Source organism: Parasteatoda tepidariorum, chromosome 3, assembly GCF_982258835.1.
Source record: "Parasteatoda tepidariorum strain Cologne lab strain chromosome 3, Ptep-v5.0, whole genome shotgun sequence".
Classification (NCBI taxonomy): Eukaryota; Metazoa; Arthropoda; class Arachnida; order Araneae; family Theridiidae; genus Parasteatoda; species Parasteatoda tepidariorum.
In genome coordinates, this window is record NC_141757.1 from 50,992,103 (window position 1) to 51,012,549 (window position 20,447).

Genomic DNA, 20,447 nt, shown 5'->3' on the forward strand with positions numbered 1-20,447 from the left:
TTCAATGTCGCAATCACAGTAAAATTTGTGTGCTTTCTCTCAAACTTGGACTTTTATGCTCCAGGCAGATGACGTAAGCCGAGTGCAGCGCCACTAATTTGCATATTGCAATTTTACTCAGCTACTCTTAGTGGACAACATATGCAAATTTTGCACGGTTTGGCTTACTTTTGAAAGAGTTATCGCTATTTTTGTGATTTTTCCTTAATTTATGATAACCAGTGTATAATCAATATAAGCAGATTTTTTTTCGTGCATCTGCACCACGTACTTTTTTAATTAATCCAAATCTCACAGGAACTGAAATCTTCATTACTGCTTTTGAAGTATTACGAACAGTTTCAAAAATTTAATTATCCACAGAATTCATAACATAGAGCAATTCTCTGAATTAAAGAAAAACATTTTTTCTCATGCTGTCATCGGAGACTTATAGCTAAATAACACTTTTGCAACACTTTGTGGAAACAGGGAAAGCGTCACGTATTTTCGCTCTCTTATAATGCGAATATTATCTCTCGTGTAAGACAAGTAAAAAAGTCAAAACAAAACGCGTCTAGTGATTAATGAGTATCCGAATTTTTTACTAATACTGAAGAAAAAAACGAGTGATTAAATTGCTTTAACTTTTCTACAATAATAATTCATGCATATATATAGTTGATCTAAAGCAGTGTTTCCCAAACTTAAGACTTTTGTGTACCCCTTCTAAATTTTTCGTAACGCTGTGTACCACTAATAAAAAAATGAATTGATTTTTTTACTACAAAAAAATTGCACAAAAATTAAAAAGCACTACTGGCTGTTGACACCACTAATTATTAATTGTTAACTCTGCTAAAAATAGCCAGTAGAAAATACGTAATCGTAAATTTTCATGGCTAACTTTGTTTTTAAAAAAAAAAATTTAAAATTTCGTTTGTTGCAAGATATTTCGCATAAGAACGCGTACCCCCTCTAAAATGTTCCCGTACCCCTGGGGGTACGCGTACCACACTTTGGGAAACACTGATCTAAAGTAAGGACTTTCCTAGCCATTCGTCTGGACCCATGACGGTTACTATGGTAACAAGGCATAACTATTTCAAGTTGAGATATGGGGTCACTGTTTAGGGCAGGCTTTGGCCCTGGTCGGGGAGAGAATCTTTTTCCTCCGTCTATTGTGTTAGCACTAGAGAGAAGAGAAACTACCCTCCCTGAAATGTGCTATTCTTGTTTCCATAACAGTAGACGGCCTCCGACTTTGTAGCGCTGGGAGTTCTCACCGTAGACAAACTATACATGCTCCGTAAGTTCTTCTAAAATATATTTTTGGTATCCATCAGTTGATATCCATCTGAGTTGGGCACCCACTGATTTATTGATAGCTTCCCTCATTCATAGATCTAAGTAATTGATACGCTCATTGATTTGTTGGCATTCTGATTCATTCATTGATTTGCTGTTTCATCAATTCATTGAGTTATTAATGAATTGATTTGCTAGTTTATTCGTCGAGCCTCTTATTTTTGTTGTCTTGTTATTGCGCCTAGAAATCAATGGAGAAATTCGATAACTTGCTGTCAAAATTATAGTGCAGAATGCGTTCTCGAATGCTAAGAGGCAAAATAAATTTGAAATTTGAGTCTTTCCTAATGCGAAATGACTAGTAAAAACTCCAAATTACGGATAGTCGTAGACGCTTCTTTTTACTAGAAACTACGCATAAACACGGATTGCGATAATTTGTGGTAGCATAACATTACTATATCATGGAATACTTTGTCAAATTAAAATAAATATGCTCACTGAAGACTTAAGTATGGTCAATAGTTTAACTGTAACTTTGTATTAGGCAGTGTTTAATATTTTCAAAACAAATGTTTTAAAAATAATACAATGCGAAATTTTCAAAAATGCATTCTATAAGATAAGCGTTTAAACCTCTAAAAATACGAGTTCAGAAAATAATTTCTTGTTAAAAGCACAAAGCTATGTAGTCTGCAATGAAGAGACGGGTTTCCCCCCTCCTACTCCTCCCCCCCCCGTTTTTTGCTAAATGAACTACTGTTAGAATTTTGAATTTCTTAATAAACTAACATAACACTAAGAGCTCATACAACAAAAAAATATTTTTTCAAACCATACACTATACTGAACGCCATCAATAAAAGCAAAATATTTTGTTTATAAGATAAGGATAGTCTAGAGTCAGATTCGAGTTCGTATAGTACAAATAATAATAATAATGGGCATCGCCAAACCAACATAAATTATAAAATATTGTAGATAGATCAGAAGCTGAAATCTCTTAACGTAGCACCAATTCTTATTGTTATCCATTAGAAAATCCTTATTTTTCAAATTTTTTATCGAAGATGAATCTTCAAATGAAGTCTATATGTTTTCTCATTGCATTTATGTCATAGCTTTCTCCAGAAATTATAAATTCTCGATTCTTTGTTACTTTGGTGCAATAATAAAAGGAACTCATCCTCAACTAATTGTTATTTAGAATTAAATCAGCGAGTAATTCAACTTTCAAATATTAAAAATTATGAATACGCAAAATATGAAATGATATGTATACAAAGATTTATGTGGGGACACAGTAAAAATAATAGGGAATACATATTTCTCTCTTCATGAATTCACTTTTCAAAAGAATCATGTGTATTATGATTAAACATTTAGAAGAAAAACCTGAAGAAAATGGCTGCAGGTTAGGTACAATCAAAACTTTTTTTTCTGCTTAGATCAAAACGAATTTTTACACTAAGATTTATAAAAGCTGGACACTTAATGCCCTACGTTTCTTCATAAAAAATTCAGATGATCAAAATTTCTGTACACATTTTTTAAAGAGAGATATAAATTACGTAAAATTTTAATTATGCAATAATAAATTAAAATGCAATTATCTGATTTATAAAATTTCCTATTTAGTCATAATGCATAAATTATTAAGTTATTTATGTTATTGAAATAGATTAACTATTTATTAGATCATAGGAAGTATACTTCATATCAAAATTCATTAATTTTGAGATTTTGAATAACTTAATAATTTACATATTATAACTAAATATGAATTTTTATCTGATTTATAAAATTTCATTTTTAGTTATAATTTGTAAATTATTAAGTTATTTATGTTACTGAAATAGATGAACTCTTTATAAGACCATAGGAAGTATCAGGGGTGATTGTGAGCCCAAGTCAAAATTCCGGAAAATTTCTTGAGTTAAAAAAAAAAAAAAAAACAGTTTAAATAGAAAAAAATTTAAACTAGTTTATTTTTTCCTTTTTCTCAATATTTCTTAGTTTACTTAAAATATATTTAAAATTTTACACATACCTATGATGACCTGGAGAAGTAATTAAAATTTACAAATATCTCTTTCTTTCTTGAGTTTATGATTATAACAACTATTTACTGATAAAAAATGAATATTAATCATGAATATAAGCTTATATAAAGTATCTCTCTGGCTCTCCCTTACAAACAAATAACATAAACTGTGTTTTTAAGTTCCACCATTGAAAATTTGATTTCCGGAAACTTCTGTGATCAATGATTTTTTGAAACGTCTGGACCTTCGATCTCCGGAAACTTCCGGATCACTGTTAGCGAAAATTCCGGAAATCCGGATTTTTTCCGGAGCACAATCAGCCCTGAAGTATACTTCAAATCAAATTCATTAATTTTAAGATGTTGATGGTAAGCTGTTTTCCCACTTGTGACTAGAGCGGCGATCAGCGAATAACTTTAGCATTACAAAAGTATAGAAGAAGAAAAAAAACAATGAAGAGCTTTGTTTACATAAATGTGATTCAGAGTAAAGGTTAGAGTGAGATCAAGAAGAGAAGTCTACACCAGGGAGCTATTTTCTGTTGTGCGTTTGTTCATTTGATCCTCTTTTGTCAAGTTTATATGTAGTTATACACTCTGAATTTATAAATTGGGTGTTTTATTAGCACGAAATATGGCTATACTGTAGGTAAAATTTTGAAAATTTCCATCTACATTCCCACTAAAAAATGTTCTTAATAAAATTAATTTCATTAATAAATCAAATTAATTTATTTTTATAAATCAAACTAAATTCCAAAAATATTTTAACAACAAAACATTGCTAGAAAAAAAAGAGCCGATAAAGAGCATATTTTCAATTTATCTCAAGAATTTAAAACATTCAAAGGCTCACCCTGTGTATTTTAATTTAATAGAAGTGAGGAACGAGTTTGTATTTGAACCAAAATAACTCACCAACTTCTTTTTTCACTCATAAAATCACTTAAATCTTTAACAAGCAATTTGAACGTGATACCACTTCAGCTCTGAGGTCATTATTTAAAATTTTCATTAATTAACCATTACAAACATAGTGAAAACCAGTATCGAAAACAATGTGCTGTGGAGGTCATGAATAAAAAATACAATATTCTAATTTTTAGTTACCATTACTAATCCAAAAAATAAATATAATACATATTTAAAAATGATAAAATATAGGTAAAATATTTTTTTTACCAGAAAACTCTCCTATTAATAACTTAACTAACAACACACAGTTAAGAATGATGAATGCACTGCTAACTCAAGCCAACATATTTTTCTTTAAAATAGCTGCCACAGCAAGAGTAAGAAAATAAATATTTTTTCAGCTTTTTAATTTACTAAATATATTGAGATAAAAATAAAAAATTTAATTCGTCATAAGAAAATACATATTTTGATTAACAATTTCCAACTTACTAAACATATGTTGAACATCATAAGGCAATATTGGTTTTTGGACATTTCCGATAGACTACAAATATTTCACAATTAGAATAATGGTTTATACTTTTAAAGAAATATATTCATTTCACTTGGAGTCATATATTTAAGGCAATATATTATACTTTTATAGCTGTATTTATTGTAAAATATTAACGTTCAAAAATATAGGCTTAACGATGCTGATATTTAACTTTAATTTCAAAACTAAAGTTATTAACAATTTCACCCAAAATCTCGATATTCAACTGACTTTACAAAAAAGGAAGGAATTCTAAGTAAATGGCAGAATTTTAAATAATGACCGTTGCTTAAAATATTTAAGACAAAAACAAATCAGAAAAAATAATTTCATCTTAACTATCCCTTTCTTTCAAAGCAATCTACCAAAAAGTTTGTGAGTCAATTACTATTTCTAGAAATATTTAAAGTTGAAACCAAAATGGTATAATATAGTATGGCCAAAGAATATGAATTTTGACTAGTGAAATTATTTCTAAATTGTTCCTTTGTGACCAATGAATTTAAGAACTATCAGCCTTGTTTTAGAAATACAGGGGTGATCCAAGTTAAAATTCTGGAAATTTCTTGTTTAAAAAAAAAATTTTAAATTGAAAAAAATTTAAACAAGGTTTTTGTCCTTTTTCTCAATATTTCCTAGTTTACTTAAAATACATTTAAAATTTTACACATGCCTATGATGAACTGGAGAAGTAATTAAAATTTATAAATATCTTTCTTTCCTGAGTTTATGATTATAATAACTATTTACTGATAAAAATTAATATTAATCATGAATAGCTTATAAAGTATTTGGCTCTCCCTTACAAACAAATGAAATAAATTGTGTTTTTAAGTTCCACCTTTGAAATTTTGATTTCCCGAAACTGTGATCAATGATTTTTTGAAACTCCTGGACCTTCGATCTCTGGAAACTTTCGGATCACTGTTAGCAAAAAATCCGGAATTTTTCCGGAGCACTATCAGCCCTGGAAATATATACACAGATCCAAAGCGTATGACATAATTTTTTTCAAGAGCTTTTCTTGGTGGAAATTAATTTTTAAATTGCTATTTATGTAAAATTTTCAAGAAATTTTTATCATTAAGTTGACGCTATATTTATTCAGTAAATACTAGAAGTCTCCAGAAATTCTTCGATAGAATAAAAATAAAAACATTACAAAAATAATTGTAATAGAATACAGCTGTCTTTCAAAAATATATTATCATTCTCCCAATTAATGCAATTAATTTCTAAACAGCTCCTTCTGTTTTGAAAATTTTAATCCAAAAGAAATATTTGATTGATATTTATAAGAATAATTCACCCTTATTGAAACATTGTCTAAAAAAGGTAAATTCCTTATCTTTCTATTCTAAATTGTGTTTTATGATATGAAAGTTTAGTTATATTTATATCAGTAAACTAAAACTTCTGCACCCATTTTTAGAAGTCAAATTCAAAATGAGGCTAATTTGGAATGACATAAGATTTAAGTGCTATTTCTAAAAAAAGTCACACTCAAATCTTAAGAATATGAAACCCTTTTATAGAAAGACAAAAGAAGTGCTGCCTAAAAAAAGGTAAAGGACTTATCCATTTTCTTGTGCAAGTAAATTCAACTAAATTTTATTTATTCTTTTGAATTTTTTTAATTTTATGTTTATTAAAATAAAAAAATTTAGAAAAAAAAATGACATGAAAGTTATTAGTAACAATTATATCAGAAAACGTATGCTCTACAGCCATATTCAAAGTGAATTACACTATTTAAAAATTATGTTAACAGAATTAATGTACAATGTCTAAAAGCTATATAAGTTTAACTGTGCAAAATTGGTTTAAATACTGTAAAATGTCTTTTTGGAAACTATAATTTTTTTTCTACATTATGCAGAATAAATTATACCATTACATGTTATCTCCAACTATGCATAGAATTATAGAATTGTAAATATATATAAAACAGCACATAAAACTTATAACTATCTAATTACATAAAGCTGTAAATGCACAATCTTGATAATAAAAAAAAAGTTTTGAAGAAAGAAAATAACTTTTCTGTAATGTAAAGAAGCAGAATTTATGGAATTTCGAACATAGTGAGATAAACACCTATTTTACTTACTGAATTAAAAACCTTGGAAAAAATATATTTAAGACAAAATAAAATAAATCTAAGATAATCTCTTTTACAATTATTATTTTTGTTTTAAATAAACTCTTCTCAATACCAAATGATCTATCAAACTGAAAATTATTTAGAAAATAAACATGAGGCATGAATAACACGGAAAATAAACATGGCCTGAATTATAATGCTAAAAATGGCGAACTTTTAAAAGTAAATTTAGATAAGAATTTCCTGTAGTGGCAAAGAAAAAAAAGTAAAGGAGGGGAAAAAAACAAATAAATTTTTTTAAAGATGTTATAACTCTTTATACTAAATATATCAACAATCTTTTTTGAAATAAAAATAGCAAAACAATATATCAAAAAGATAGGATTTATTCAATGGTATAAATAAAACATTGATGTTATTATTTACAAATATAATGATTTGATTAAGTGCTAAGAGTCAGGGGCAATTGTTCCTTTTAAATAATAAAATCCAGATTTGTATACACAATACTCCTGAAAGTAGAAAAATAAAGGAATTTATTCACTTTTAATTTAAACACTGTAAACATATATTTAAAAGACATAATAAAATGTATAATTCATACATAAAATGAGGGCGATTTTTAAAACATCAGGTAATAAAAAACAAAACAAATCTTATTATGTTTATTTGAATCTTTACGAGGAAAAGGGAAAAGTATACTAAATTTGATATTACTGCCTATAAAGGAGTTTACAAACAAAGGTATACAAGATAAGTCAAAATGAATATCTCAATTTCATAGGACAGGGGTAATTGTGAGCCCAAGTCAAAATTCTGGAAAATTTCTTGAGTTAAAAAAACAAAAACAGTTTAAATTTAAAAATTAGAAAAAAATTTAAACAAGTTTTTTTCCTTTTCTCAATATTTCTCAGTTTACTTAACTTAAAATATATTTAAAATTTTACATATACCTATACCATTTACACATACCTATGATGACCTGGAGAAGTAATTAAAATTCACTAATATGTCTTTCTTGAGTTTATGATTATAACAACTATTTACTGATAAATGAATATTAATCATGAATATAAGCTTATAAAGTATCTCTCTGGCTCTCTCTTACAAACAAATAAACTGTGTTTTTAAGTTCCACCTTTGAAAATTTGATTTCCGGAAACTTCTGTGATCAATGATTTTTTGAAACGTCTGGACCTTCGATGTCCGGTAACTTTCGGATCACTGTTAACGAAAATTCCAGAAATCCGGATTTTTTCCGGAGCACAATCAGCCCTGATAGGAACACTACACAAAATATAGTAAATGTATTAATCAAAATTATATATACATGCAAAAATAACATAAGCAAGGTTTTATATACGGTCCTTTTGGTGTACAGCATTTGAAATGTAATTCTTACCTAACTACATGCAACACGTCTGTATCAATGCTGGTGAAAGCAGCCGTTATACAGGCTTTCAAATCTGTCAAGGTCGTTAGACCTATGGCACCTAAACACAATCTTTTATGAACCACCACATTAAGAAATCTCATGAGGAGAGATCTCTGATTCACAGTGGCTAAGGCACGAGTGTATTGTCTGCAATAGATACTTGACCAATCCACCATTCATGCTGTTATTTTTCAAAGGCATTTTCCTGCCCGTTTTGTGTTCAGAGTAACCCATAAATTTGAGATCATTTAAAACTTGCATATAGGCATATTTTTATTGAATAAATTTTGAATAGTATAGCTATGAAATTTGAGCCTTCATTTTGACTTGCTCTGAATTTTCATCATGAAAATAATTGACAAAATTTATTAACCGATACATTTGGGTTAGAAAATTTGAAATACGAAATAGATCTGGGGCCAACAAACAATAATTTATTTTGAGCCCCTATATGACACTCAAAGACTAATTGTGAAATTATATCTTTCACACGTTCCCCCATTTACTTAATAATGATGGCCACAATTTTAGTTTATTTGATGTTCTTCAATTCTTGTTTATTTCATGTTTCACAACTCTAGTTCATTTCCTCAATTCAAGTAAAATAAAAAACAAGATGTGGCGCTTCAACAATGCTGTCTTAGCATTTCAACAATGTCGTTGAACTGAATATGATTTAGCAAGCTACTTGGATACCTTTTTTGTCAAAGCAATGGAAATACACTGGTGTGCAAAATTAAGGACGAAATGGAAGAACTAGCATAACAGCAAAACAGGTTATAATAGAGGGAAAGGTCTGAGAAGACCTATCATGGTAAAGTAGAAAATTTTCATATATACACCATGACACACCGATTTACGTGACATAAGGAAATAAAACAAACTGCCGGTGGAATCTAAGTATTTTTGTGAATGGTATTGCATGGTAAAACATCAGTTTAAACAAAGTGAATTTGTTGTCATTGTGTTATATGGATAACAAACACAAAAGACGTCATCTGGATGAGTTCACTCGAGGTCAAATCATTGGGAAGTTGAAAGGAGGTCGAAGTGTGACCAGTGTTGCTAAGTTTGGGATCACACACAGTATCGTTTCACAAGCTTGGAACACATTTCAAGATAGGAACTGCTGTCTGGAGACTAAGCAGTTGTCGTCCTTGCACTACCAAGGCAGCGGACAACCCATATTTAGTACTACAGGCAAGAAGGAACAGACAACTGACAACAGGAGAGCGTCTTCAGCATGGGCAGACGATGTTAATCCTGCATAGCAGTCGAAGGTGATCATATCCCATACTAAAGACTGGAATTTCCTTGCCAATCATGTGTAACATTGACTTTTTGGTATTTGTTTGTGTTGTTATATCTTAAGTAATGTTGGTCATTGTGCTTTAAACCTATATTTCAATAGAATTCCTTATAGTTCCTGGAGATTTTTCTTTTTTTGCAAGTTTTTTTCTTTTCAACATTCTTACATTTTGAGGATCCTATGGTATGGTTTTTATTGATTTTCAACACTGCTGTTCAAAATTACATTCAAAAAACCACTTTTTCTTTAATTTTGGCACACCAGTGTATTTAATCTAAAGTATTCAAAAGTTTAAACTTCAAAGCATCTGAATTTCATATTACTTTTACTTCATATATGAAACAAATTTTAAAAATACTATTTAACAAAAATATTAAATAATTTAAAAAGCTGAGTAAAAAAATCGTGATAATCTTAACAAATATTTAATTGCAATGTCAAAAATCATAAAATTACCTCAAAGAGGAGCTTGCAATCTGATTCAGACACTATTTCCCTAAGCTCATCCTCTACTTTTTTAACAAAAAGATTCATTCTAGCTCTGGCAGTTGAACAAAATAGGTCTAATAAAGCATTCCGATACTGAAATAAATAGTATAATGTAGATTTATTTCTATAAATAATTCAAGTTAAAGAAAGAATTGTCCGAACAAAAACATTTTATTAACACGTAAGAAAACACAAATATAAACAGCACTTATAATGAATGATTTTTAAAAAATTGTCAAAAGCTCTACTCACCCTATCTAATTTATTTTCAAATTTGGCAAAGGCATATAATGTTTCAGGAACTGTATTTTGTGGCCACTATAAAATATCAAAATATTAACTTAGTACAAATTGTAGCTCTTATGACAAATAAGTAAAGGTAAATGGAATAATTAAGGTTAATAAAAAAAGCCGCAATAAAAAACATAATATAACAAAAATTCAATTAAAAAAGAATTTGATTTTAAAAAAAATATACACTAATTCTCAAGTTCAAATAATACTAGAAAAATTTTGCATCCAGTAATTTGTATAAAATAGTCAAAGCAAAGCTTTTTCTCTATCACCAAACAGATATAAAAAATTGAAGATGTGTTGTAAATCTTTGCTGCAAACATAACAAAAATATTAAAAAATGGCCCTAATGGAGAAAAGCAAATGTTTTAATTGAAATATATATATCATTCAAATACTTTATTGTAATTTTTTCTACTTTTTTTTAGAGAAATTAGAGTTATTGAAAATACGTTAAATTGGCTTTATTATTAAAAATAACTATTTTTAAAAAAAGTTTGATCATTAAAATTTTTTATTTTAGCTAAAATCGTTTTTATATTGACAGCCACTTAAAATCCCTAGATTATAAAAACAGCTGCCTTTTATAATAAAATCTGCAAGAACGGAATTGTTACAATTTATCAAAACAAGCAAAAATTTTACTTTGATAAATATCTATCGCCACTTTGTAAAATCAAATTTTTGTTATGCATAAGTTTAAAACACTTGCTTTTTATTGCCTTAATAATTAGAGCTTATTTTCTCAAGTTTTGAGGCATATATAGCATATAAATAACAAATTTCATCCTGTACCTTACAAATAAAAAGAGACTAGTTGCCCACAATCTCATTAGCAAAAAACCAATTTAGCGACCTAGCGAGACATGAAATTCATTTCAGAAAAACCCGAACTAATTCGATGCAGACGTCCTTCAATGTCTTATTCGCAAACAATGCAGTTTTGCTTTGCTATGCGAGAATTTTATCGCAATATGCTATTGCACATTTCATTTATTTACATGCAATTTATGTAATGTGATGAATAGACAGCGGATAATATGCAATTGCATACGTGCATATGCAATTGCATATTTTAGCACTTTTTGCCATTTGTGCATATAAATGCATAAAAAGGTATATTTGCTCTTATAAATGCATATTTTCAGCATTTTATGGCTTTTCCCTCCTAAAACCATATCACTATTCTTTTCATATTAGCATAAGGAACGCTTTAAATTTTGTTTTGTCGTTCTTTATCACCTGAAAGGGTCAGCTGGATTGATGTTGCTGGGGTTATTGCAATCATGTGAAAAAGATGTAGAAATAAGGTGTGTGTCGGGAAGGGGGCTACAAAGGGCCAACCCAAACAGACATTCGTCATAGAAACCTCAGAAAGGGATGGTCAGATATTCTATGAAGGGATGTCTTTTCCTGGAATAAATAATTGTCAATCTGTGTGGGAAAAATAAGGCTTCTGTGGTAGGTAGAAAATGACCTCCCTTTCCTGTGATTGATTAGTTAAAAGGTGGAGTGAATACATTTTCGGGGAGAGCTGCTATTCTAACATATTTCGATAGTCCATCTGATAGATAAATAGTTTCGACATCCATCAGTTGAATACGTAGTTAGTGAAGCTTCGAACGCGATTTTTGACTACTGAATTTTATAATATGCCAAAAATTAAGTCGACTAAATCAAATTTAATGAAGACATGGATTTTAGACTATGGGAAGGACTTTACAACCGATGGGGAAATAGTATTTTGTGTGATTTGTCAAAAACACATTTCCTGTGAAAAAAAGTACCAAATCGATCAACATATAAAGACTAATGCTCACTCCGCGAAGAAAAAGCAGAATACAAAAGGATTTGTTCAAAGTTTATTAACTATTCCTGTTCAAGCAGCTAAAAAGGAAAGTGATTTTTCTAGTGATTTATGCAAAGCCTTAGTAAACAGCAATATTCCTTTAAAAAAGTTAAATAATCCAAACTTAAGACAGTTTTTAAAAAAATATTGTACCAATCAGATCATTTCCGATGAATTGACTTTCAGAAAGAACTACCTTCAACCGATATATAACGAAGTACTGGATGATATTCGATGAGATATTGGAGATGGCCCTATATGGATTGAAGTCGATGAGACGACAGATAAGTGCGGTCGCTATATTGCTCATTTTATTTGTGGAAAAATGGATAATATTCCTACTCGACCACATCTTCTAGCAAGCAAAGCCCTTGAAAAAGTCAATCATTCAACCATAGCAAGGTTTGTCAATGATTCTATCAGATTATTATGGCCTGATAGAGATGGTACTGAAGATGTTTTGATTCTTGTCAGTGATGCCGCTCCGTATATGGTCAAATCTGCAGCAGCACTGGAAATTTTTTATCCCAGAATGCTTCATATTACATGTTTGGCTCATGCTGTTCACAGACTGGCTGAGACTGTGCGAGAAGTATTCTCCTCTGTGAATGATTTAATTTCTAGTATCAAGAAAGTTTTTCTCAAGGCACCTGTGCGCATAAAATTGTATAAAGAAATGTATCCTGATTAGCCCTTACCTCCACAGCCTGTGATAACTAGGTGGGGTACATGGATTGAAGCTGCACGTTTTTACGCTAATAATTTTGATGCAATAAAGTCAGTTGTAGATGCAATTGACAGTTCCTGTGCTTCTTCAGTTTATGTCACAAAAGAATTACTACAGGATATCTCTTTGCAGAAGGACTTGGCCATAATTGACACTCATTTTTCTTTCCTAAGTGGAGCAATAACAAAGCTCGAAACACGAGGTCTTCCCCTAGCTGAGGCCATATCCGAAATTGAAAAAATTCAACAGTGCATCAATGCTCTTCCAGACTCAGTTGGGAAGAAAGTAAAAGAAAAATGGTGTTTCGTTCAAAACAAAAATTCGGGTTCTGCAGCAGTGAAGAAGATAAATGATTTTCTTAATGGAAACGGAACTGAACTTCCAGAGAAAGTAAAACCAATCAGTACGAAATTGTACAAGTTTTGTCCAATAACATCGGTTGACGTGGCGTGGTCATTTTCTGCTTTCAAAATGATCTTTGATGACCGACGACATCAATTCACCCTTGAAAATTTGGAAAAACACTTAGTTGTGTATTGCAACAAAAATTATTCAGTTTAATAAAATCTTTCCAGAAAATGCGATGATTTTTCTTCTCTCATTTATCATACTTCAGTTTTAGGCTTTTTCTTCAGAAATGTGTAGATTCAAGTAAGAAATATTTTGATTTTCTTCTATTTAACAAAAAAATGTTTTAGCTGTGTTTGTTGGAAAAAGTAAGTAGTAGTATTTAAATAAGTTGAACTTTTAATTTCTATTTTAAACGCATATTTCTAGTTTTAAGAGCATATATTCAAGTTTTTTAGTGCATATTCTCATGCATATTTTGTCCGTTTTTTTGTCCATAAAATTCGCTGTCTAGTGATGAAATGCATATCAAAAATCAAAAACGCAAAATGGCTGATCAAACCTAATTTTTTTTTCATTAATAACTTCGTCAATTATGTTCCAATTTGATTAAAATTTTCATACAAAAAAAATAATAAAAAATAGCACACAAAAAAAGGTTTATGTGCAAATATTTGTTATATGCAACAAATTCAACAATAAATAATATTTTGTTTAAATGCTGATTCAAGGATTAAATAATCACATTAGCATAGATGATTGAAAATTAGGGTTCAAAAGGGTAATTGAAAATTATACCTTATTTTTCAGCTTCTGTGCTCCACACTCCACTAAGGCTTGCTCTAGCAGCTTCTCAAAATCACTGCGAGTTGCAATGTTGCTTAAGTGGCTTTGGGAAACAAGCTCTTTTATTTCATTTAGTTTCATGCAATATTGAGTCCTCATTATGTCACCTACATATTCCTTCACTTCAGCCATGAGATCAGCGGGAGGTGAATTTTCTAAGAACGTAGGTGAAATTTCTAATGTTGCAAAATTAAAAGATTTTCCCTTTGACCCTTGCTTTGTAGGACTAGCAAGGCTATTTCTTTTAGGAGCACAAGAGCGCTTAGATTTGTTATAATCTTTGGTTCCATACATACTATCTGTGCCACTTTCATCTCCTTCACTCTGAGAGCTACGGGAATGACGCTTTTGTCTAGGACGAGGAGTAACCACAAATGGAGTTTTAGAAGGGCCTCCTAGAAAGCAAAATATAAAAAAATCATAATATATAATTTTAGTAAGTCATTTAATAAAACTTGAACTACATGAAAATTCAATAAAAAAGAATATTTGTGATGTCAAAATCTTAAAAGAAAAATATACTAAATTAAAAATGGGGTTCACTCATTTAAAATTATTATGCTAACTATACGTTAGCTGGGTACCAGTTTTTAATGTTAATTGGTTACCAGAAATCACTGATATCTAATTTTTATTTTTCAGCTCCATGAATATCAGTGCAGGATCTGAAACAAATTCTTGTATGGTACTCAGTTATTGGGTGAGTATAGACATTCAAGAAAGTTCACTAAGAAAAACTCACATCTCTACAAATTAACAGAGGCCATGACTGTTGACCATACCATATCAGATGAGGTAAAGAACAACCAATTTGATGAATTTAATGGGCATCAAGTCACTTGAATGAGCAAAACGAACTTAGGGATTTTGTACAATGACCATATTTTTTTCTTTTTATAATTTTTTATATTAAAATTTCAGCTCTTCTTTTCTGAGTCTTAAGATGCTTTAATCATTATAATTTTATGAATAACAGATATAATCACCACTTTATGAAGAAAAAAAAGTTTCACTTGATTCATGTCAAATGTGCATACATTAAATTAGATTAGCTGAAATAAACAGATAATAAATGTTTAAGCTTTGCCACTTGTAAATAAATTTTATCATTTTTTTTTTTCAACAGCCTAACTTGTCAGTAATCATTTTAAAACTCAAAGTTAATAAAATAACTTCAGCTAAATCGTATCATAAAACACTGATGCAGTGTTTTCACTACAGCGCGAGAACGCGAGAATCTCGCATATTTCTTTCTTTTCTCGCATTAAAAAGTGATTACCGCGAGAAATTCGCGCATTCTATAAACCAATTTCAAAATTCGCGAATTTCTCGCATTTTGAAAAAAATTTCTCATTGCGCCATTTAGAATAAAATCCGTTTCACTTTTCTTCCTGGATCTTTCATTATTTTCAACGTCTGCCCCATTATCTAGCTTCCCTATTTACCAGTATTGTTCAGAATCTTTAAGAACAACAGAATACCATCCCTCCGAACCTCTTTCAGAACGCATTTCTCTGCAACCACGTGTTTACTGTAGGTAAGGTTTCTTCATGTAAGACGTTCAAATTTTTTGCGCATTAATGCAAGATGGACAAATACCTTGTAAAGGCAATATCTTCTACTCCGAAACGGACAAATGAAAATGAAACAAATGTGGGTAGAAACGATCAAAATGAAACAAATACGCATTTGAGCTACCTAATGAGAATTGCTGATGAAAAAGTAGATATAGAACATTTTCCATATGTTGATGCAGCAAAAATATTCAATGCTTTAAAAAGTAGAAGATATTAAAAATGTATTATAATTAAAGAAATGATTTTTTTTTCAAGTCTCTTTGTGTTTTTGTTTTTTAATTTTTAGAAATCTCACTTAACTTTTTGAAATCTCACCCTGTTTTTGAGAAAGGGTGAGAAATTCTCACCCATTTTTTTTCTGCGATGAAAACACTGACTGATGTAATACTTAATAAATCATCAAGAATTTGAAAGATTAATTTAAAAACTATTAAAATTATTTTATGACAAAACTAACTGTAATTGAATCTGGTATATTATTTTAAAGATTTATTAACCTTACCTTAATTTTAGGCATAAGTTTAAAAAATCATCAAAAAATAATATTCTAAATAGACAATCTTAAAACATAAAAAGTCAAATTTTTATAAAATAACAATAAATTAAAGTTATACTGAATTTTCAAACAACTACAACTTTAATTAACATAGTATTTGTTTTTTAATACAAACGCTCTTACCACTTGAATCTTGCATGCCAATATTCAAGTCTTTAACAAGCTTTTTATAACGAAGATCCCATTTCATGGCTTGACGCTCTGCAATGTCAGGATGACTAAAATTGGAACAGTTAAATTCAAATTTCATTTTTTTTATTCAAATATTATTAATCACTGAGCATCAACTTTAAACAAACATTTTTAAAGATGTAATCTTTTTAACAAATAGAAGTAAAGCTTTGCATTTAATTTTAGTTTCTTAAATTGTTTGCACATTTCTGCAGATTCCTATTATTTTATGGCATTGCTAAACATTGCATAAAAAATCATAAATTTTATGTAATAATTATTTTAGAAAAAATTTTGTCCCATTGTAAGGAATAAGTACTAAAGGAAAAAAAATTATAATTCTTAAAACACCATATACAGAAAAATAGCTCTGATTTTGCATGAACAACTTTCTCTTCATTGTGGAAGAACATGATGAAAACAGATGAACAAATGGAATGCAAGTGAATGAATGGTCAGAAAAAGTTAGCATAAAGGGAAAGAGAGAGTATAAGAAATGAAGAAACATAAAATAATGTGTAAAGAGAGCTTTTCAATTCCTAAACAATTTCGGCACAAAAGTCACAGAATTAAAATTCAAGATGATGAGATTAACTAAAATTTTGACATTGATTTTTGCAGGGGTGATTGTGAGCCCAACTGAAAAATCCTGAAAATTTCTTGAGTAAAATCATTAATGATGCATTTAAAAAAATTAATGTCTTTATAAATTTAAATCATTGATATTTTCACAACATGAAATTCTAAATAAATTATATGCAGCATAATTTAAATTACTTTTAGCTCTAATTACATTTATTATTCTACCAGACAAAAATATTTACAAATGAAAGAGATGCCAAGTACAAATTCTAGTTCTAATATTTTTAAATAAAATATACAAGAATTTTTATACATGAATGTGATTGATGATTTCTTGAAACTTCTGGACCTTGAATTTCCGGATCGCAGTTAGCGAAAAATCTGGAAATCTGGACTTTTTCCGGAGTGCAATTAGAAGAGAAAATTAAGTCATTTTTTAAGAAAGATAACATTATTGTTCAAATTGGTAGTGTTTTGCCAAAAATTTGAGAATTAATATAAAATCAAATAATGCAAACAACTACTCTTGAAAAAGGATAACTTCAGTTGGTAAATGTTTCATAAAAATACAAATAAGTCATAAAAATTAATACTTTTATTAAATTACTTTATTAGTATTAAACAAAATGAAAAAAAAATTACTTCTAAAGACATATTTGATCTTTCTATAAGCAATGTTTAGAAAGTTAAATACATTATATTTTCTATAAACAAAAATATCTTTTGCAAACAAATCAACAAGAATAATTAAACACAATCTAAGAACAAACAATGCAACAAGGGAAAAAAAAGCATGACTAAAAAAGATATAATCTAACATATTTTTTTCATTTTTCTCTTTAAACAGCTTTTAAAAAATAAAATGTGTTTTATTTTAAAAAGCAAAACAAAATCAATTTAATTTAATAAAAGCTTGTTTATAAAAATGCTACAATAAAAAGTTAAACTTTTACCTCTCAAGAAATTCCTGATCATCAGGAAATTTGAATTGCCAACATCTGTCAGTTTTCACAGCAAGTGAAGTAGCAATACTTTCAAAGTCTCTACTTGGAATCTAATGCAGAATATAAAACATTTTACTTCATTATTTTTTTTATTTCATGCTACATAATTTATACAAAAAGGATTTAACAAAAATAAAAAAGAATGTAACTGAAAATATAGAAATGAAAGATAAAGAATACAACCAAATATTTTGATGTTCCAAATAATCAAAAATTAACCCACTTCTTGATCCCTGTCTAGTGGGAAAGCTGTAGTGAAAATGATGAGGCATTTAAATACAGTAGGGAACCGATTATCCAGAACAATCGGGACTATCGCTATTCCGGATAACTGATTTTTCCGGTTTTCTGAATCGCTACAAAAAGCCTTTTTTTTTATTGTTAAACCCAACTATAAAAAAAAAATATTTGGAAATAATCTTAAAAAGAAGAAAAAACTATGAAGTAATACAATAATTATTTCCAAAATTATGGTAAGGTAAACATCTTTCAAAAAAGAAAGAAAAATCCTAAACTCTTATGAGGAAAAAAACATTTTTCTTAAAAAAATGGCTGCAAAATTTATTGAATTTCGTTCCGAGTTTTTGGTTTTTCGGTTTTCTGATTTCCGGATAACGAGTTCTGTACTGTACTTAGCTATGAATATCTATTAACCTTTTAAAGACAAAAAAAAAAAAAAAAAAAAAAAAAAAAAGATCGTAATCCACAACCTACTCTATGATATTAGATTTCGAAAACTAAAGTCAAAACATTCTTTCAAAAATTAACTTTTAGGGAAATCACCCAAAATTGTAATATTATGCAACTTGATCAAAAGATAAAAAAAAAAATTTAAAAAAACAAAGACATTTTTAAAAAAATAAAACTTATATGCAGCACCAAGAGAGTTTAGTGCAAATTTGCAACAATTTAACTAAGTTAGTACATCTTAAATAATGTTAATTCTTGCAATGACTTGACTAAAAACAAGAGAAATTAAATGAGATCTTATATTTTTTTAAAAATGTATGGTGTGAAGGCTTGGTTACTGCTTGCACGAGACAGAAGGTAGTATTTTAAAATTATCTGATACATGAGTTTGTTACACTTTTAATGAACAAGCAATTAGACATGGAATGAAATCTTTGTGATTACTTAATAAAGTTTACTATTCCATAAAAATTGAAGTGATTATTTGCTATAAAGAAAGAGAGATTAAAATGTCTTACCATTAAAAAAAATTATGATAATATAAATTATAAAACTGATTACTTGAACTGCAGAAAGCACTTCTTGCCTTGTAATAAAAGATGATTTTGTAAACAACCATAGCTAAAAATAGATATTTTGATTAAGAATAATGAATCACAAAATATTCTAAATTTCGAAAAAGAACAGTAACTCAATGAAAAATTTCAAAGGTGGCAAATACTATTTCTTATGCGTAAGAGGACTAATTTCTAAAGCCCACTGCAAACATCTAATTTACTTTTAAGGTAATATATTAATTCTAAACTAAACTAAACTTAGTGGCGCGACAGCCCATAGAGGGCCAAGGCCTACTGCGTCCATCTCCGTTTTCTTGACCTTTGGGCTCTGAGGTGCAAGAGCAGATGTTCCGGTTGAGTGGTCAGTCCAATGCGGAAACCCCAGTGTTTAGCTCCTAAGCATGCTTGGTACTCATTTTATCGACCCACTGAAGGGATGAAAGGCCTGGCCCAAGGATCGAACCAGGGACCTGTGGCAGTGCTACCGCTCAGCCACCGGGCGTATATTTATTCTATTACACGTAAAAAAAATTTAGACATCAAGATAGTGCCCATTATTAAGGCTAATTACTGATAAATTGACATAGAAAACAAAAATAATTTGAAATAATTATCTTTCCAATAGAGTTAGTTACATTTGGAAGAAAATGCTTCTGTGCAATGTTAAATGCTATTAAAAGTAACATATAAAAGTAAGTAAAGTTAAACAAAATACAAATTAGTTAGAATGACATATTATTTTTCACATTATACATTGTTTGAATTCCTATTTTATAATCAGCCTAAACAACTTCTAAAGGCACTTTTTCTTCCTATAATCCTGCTTAAATATTCAAATATCCCAAATTACAATTTAACAACTAAAAACAAATTTCAGTTTCTAAAAAAAATTAAAAATGGGTTTCATCAATGAATAGAAAAAGCAGCCACTCCTTAATAACAATTTAAAAAACTAGGTTTATTATTACAGGGATGCTACTCGCAAAATATCAAATTGTCTCACCAGAAATTGCATTTCGTCTCAGTTAAAATCTCTTTTTGGCTCTGTTTGTCTCAGCTAAAATTATTTTTTTCACTCAGTTTATCTCAGCTAAAATGATTATTAATCAGTTTGATAACAATATA

At 29.1% G+C, this 20,447-nt stretch overlaps 1 protein-coding gene across 2 annotated transcripts in view; it reads right to left on the reverse strand.

The window, feature by feature from the left end:
- Window positions 1–7,256: 7,256 nt before the first annotated feature.
- Polr3E (RNA polymerase III subunit E) overlaps window positions 7,257–20,447 on the reverse strand; it is a 132,296-nt gene continuing 119,105 nt past the window's right edge. For both annotated transcript variants that reach the window (XM_071179248.2, XM_043043710.3), the window contains exons 11-17: window positions 19,327–19,386; window positions 18,025–18,125; window positions 16,442–16,536; window positions 14,138–14,580; window positions 10,374–10,439; window positions 10,089–10,214; window positions 7,257–7,400 (exon numbers count right to left, since the gene is read on the reverse strand). In XM_071179248.2, coding sequence (XP_071035349.2) covers window positions 7,338–7,400; window positions 10,089–10,214; window positions 10,374–10,439; window positions 14,138–14,580; window positions 16,442–16,536; window positions 18,025–18,125; window positions 19,327–19,386 — 954 coding nt within the window. In that variant the 3' untranslated portion in view covers window positions 7,257–7,337. The remainder of the gene's footprint in view (window positions 7,401–10,088; window positions 10,215–10,373; window positions 10,440–14,137; window positions 14,581–16,441; window positions 16,537–18,024; window positions 18,126–19,326; window positions 19,387–20,447) is intronic.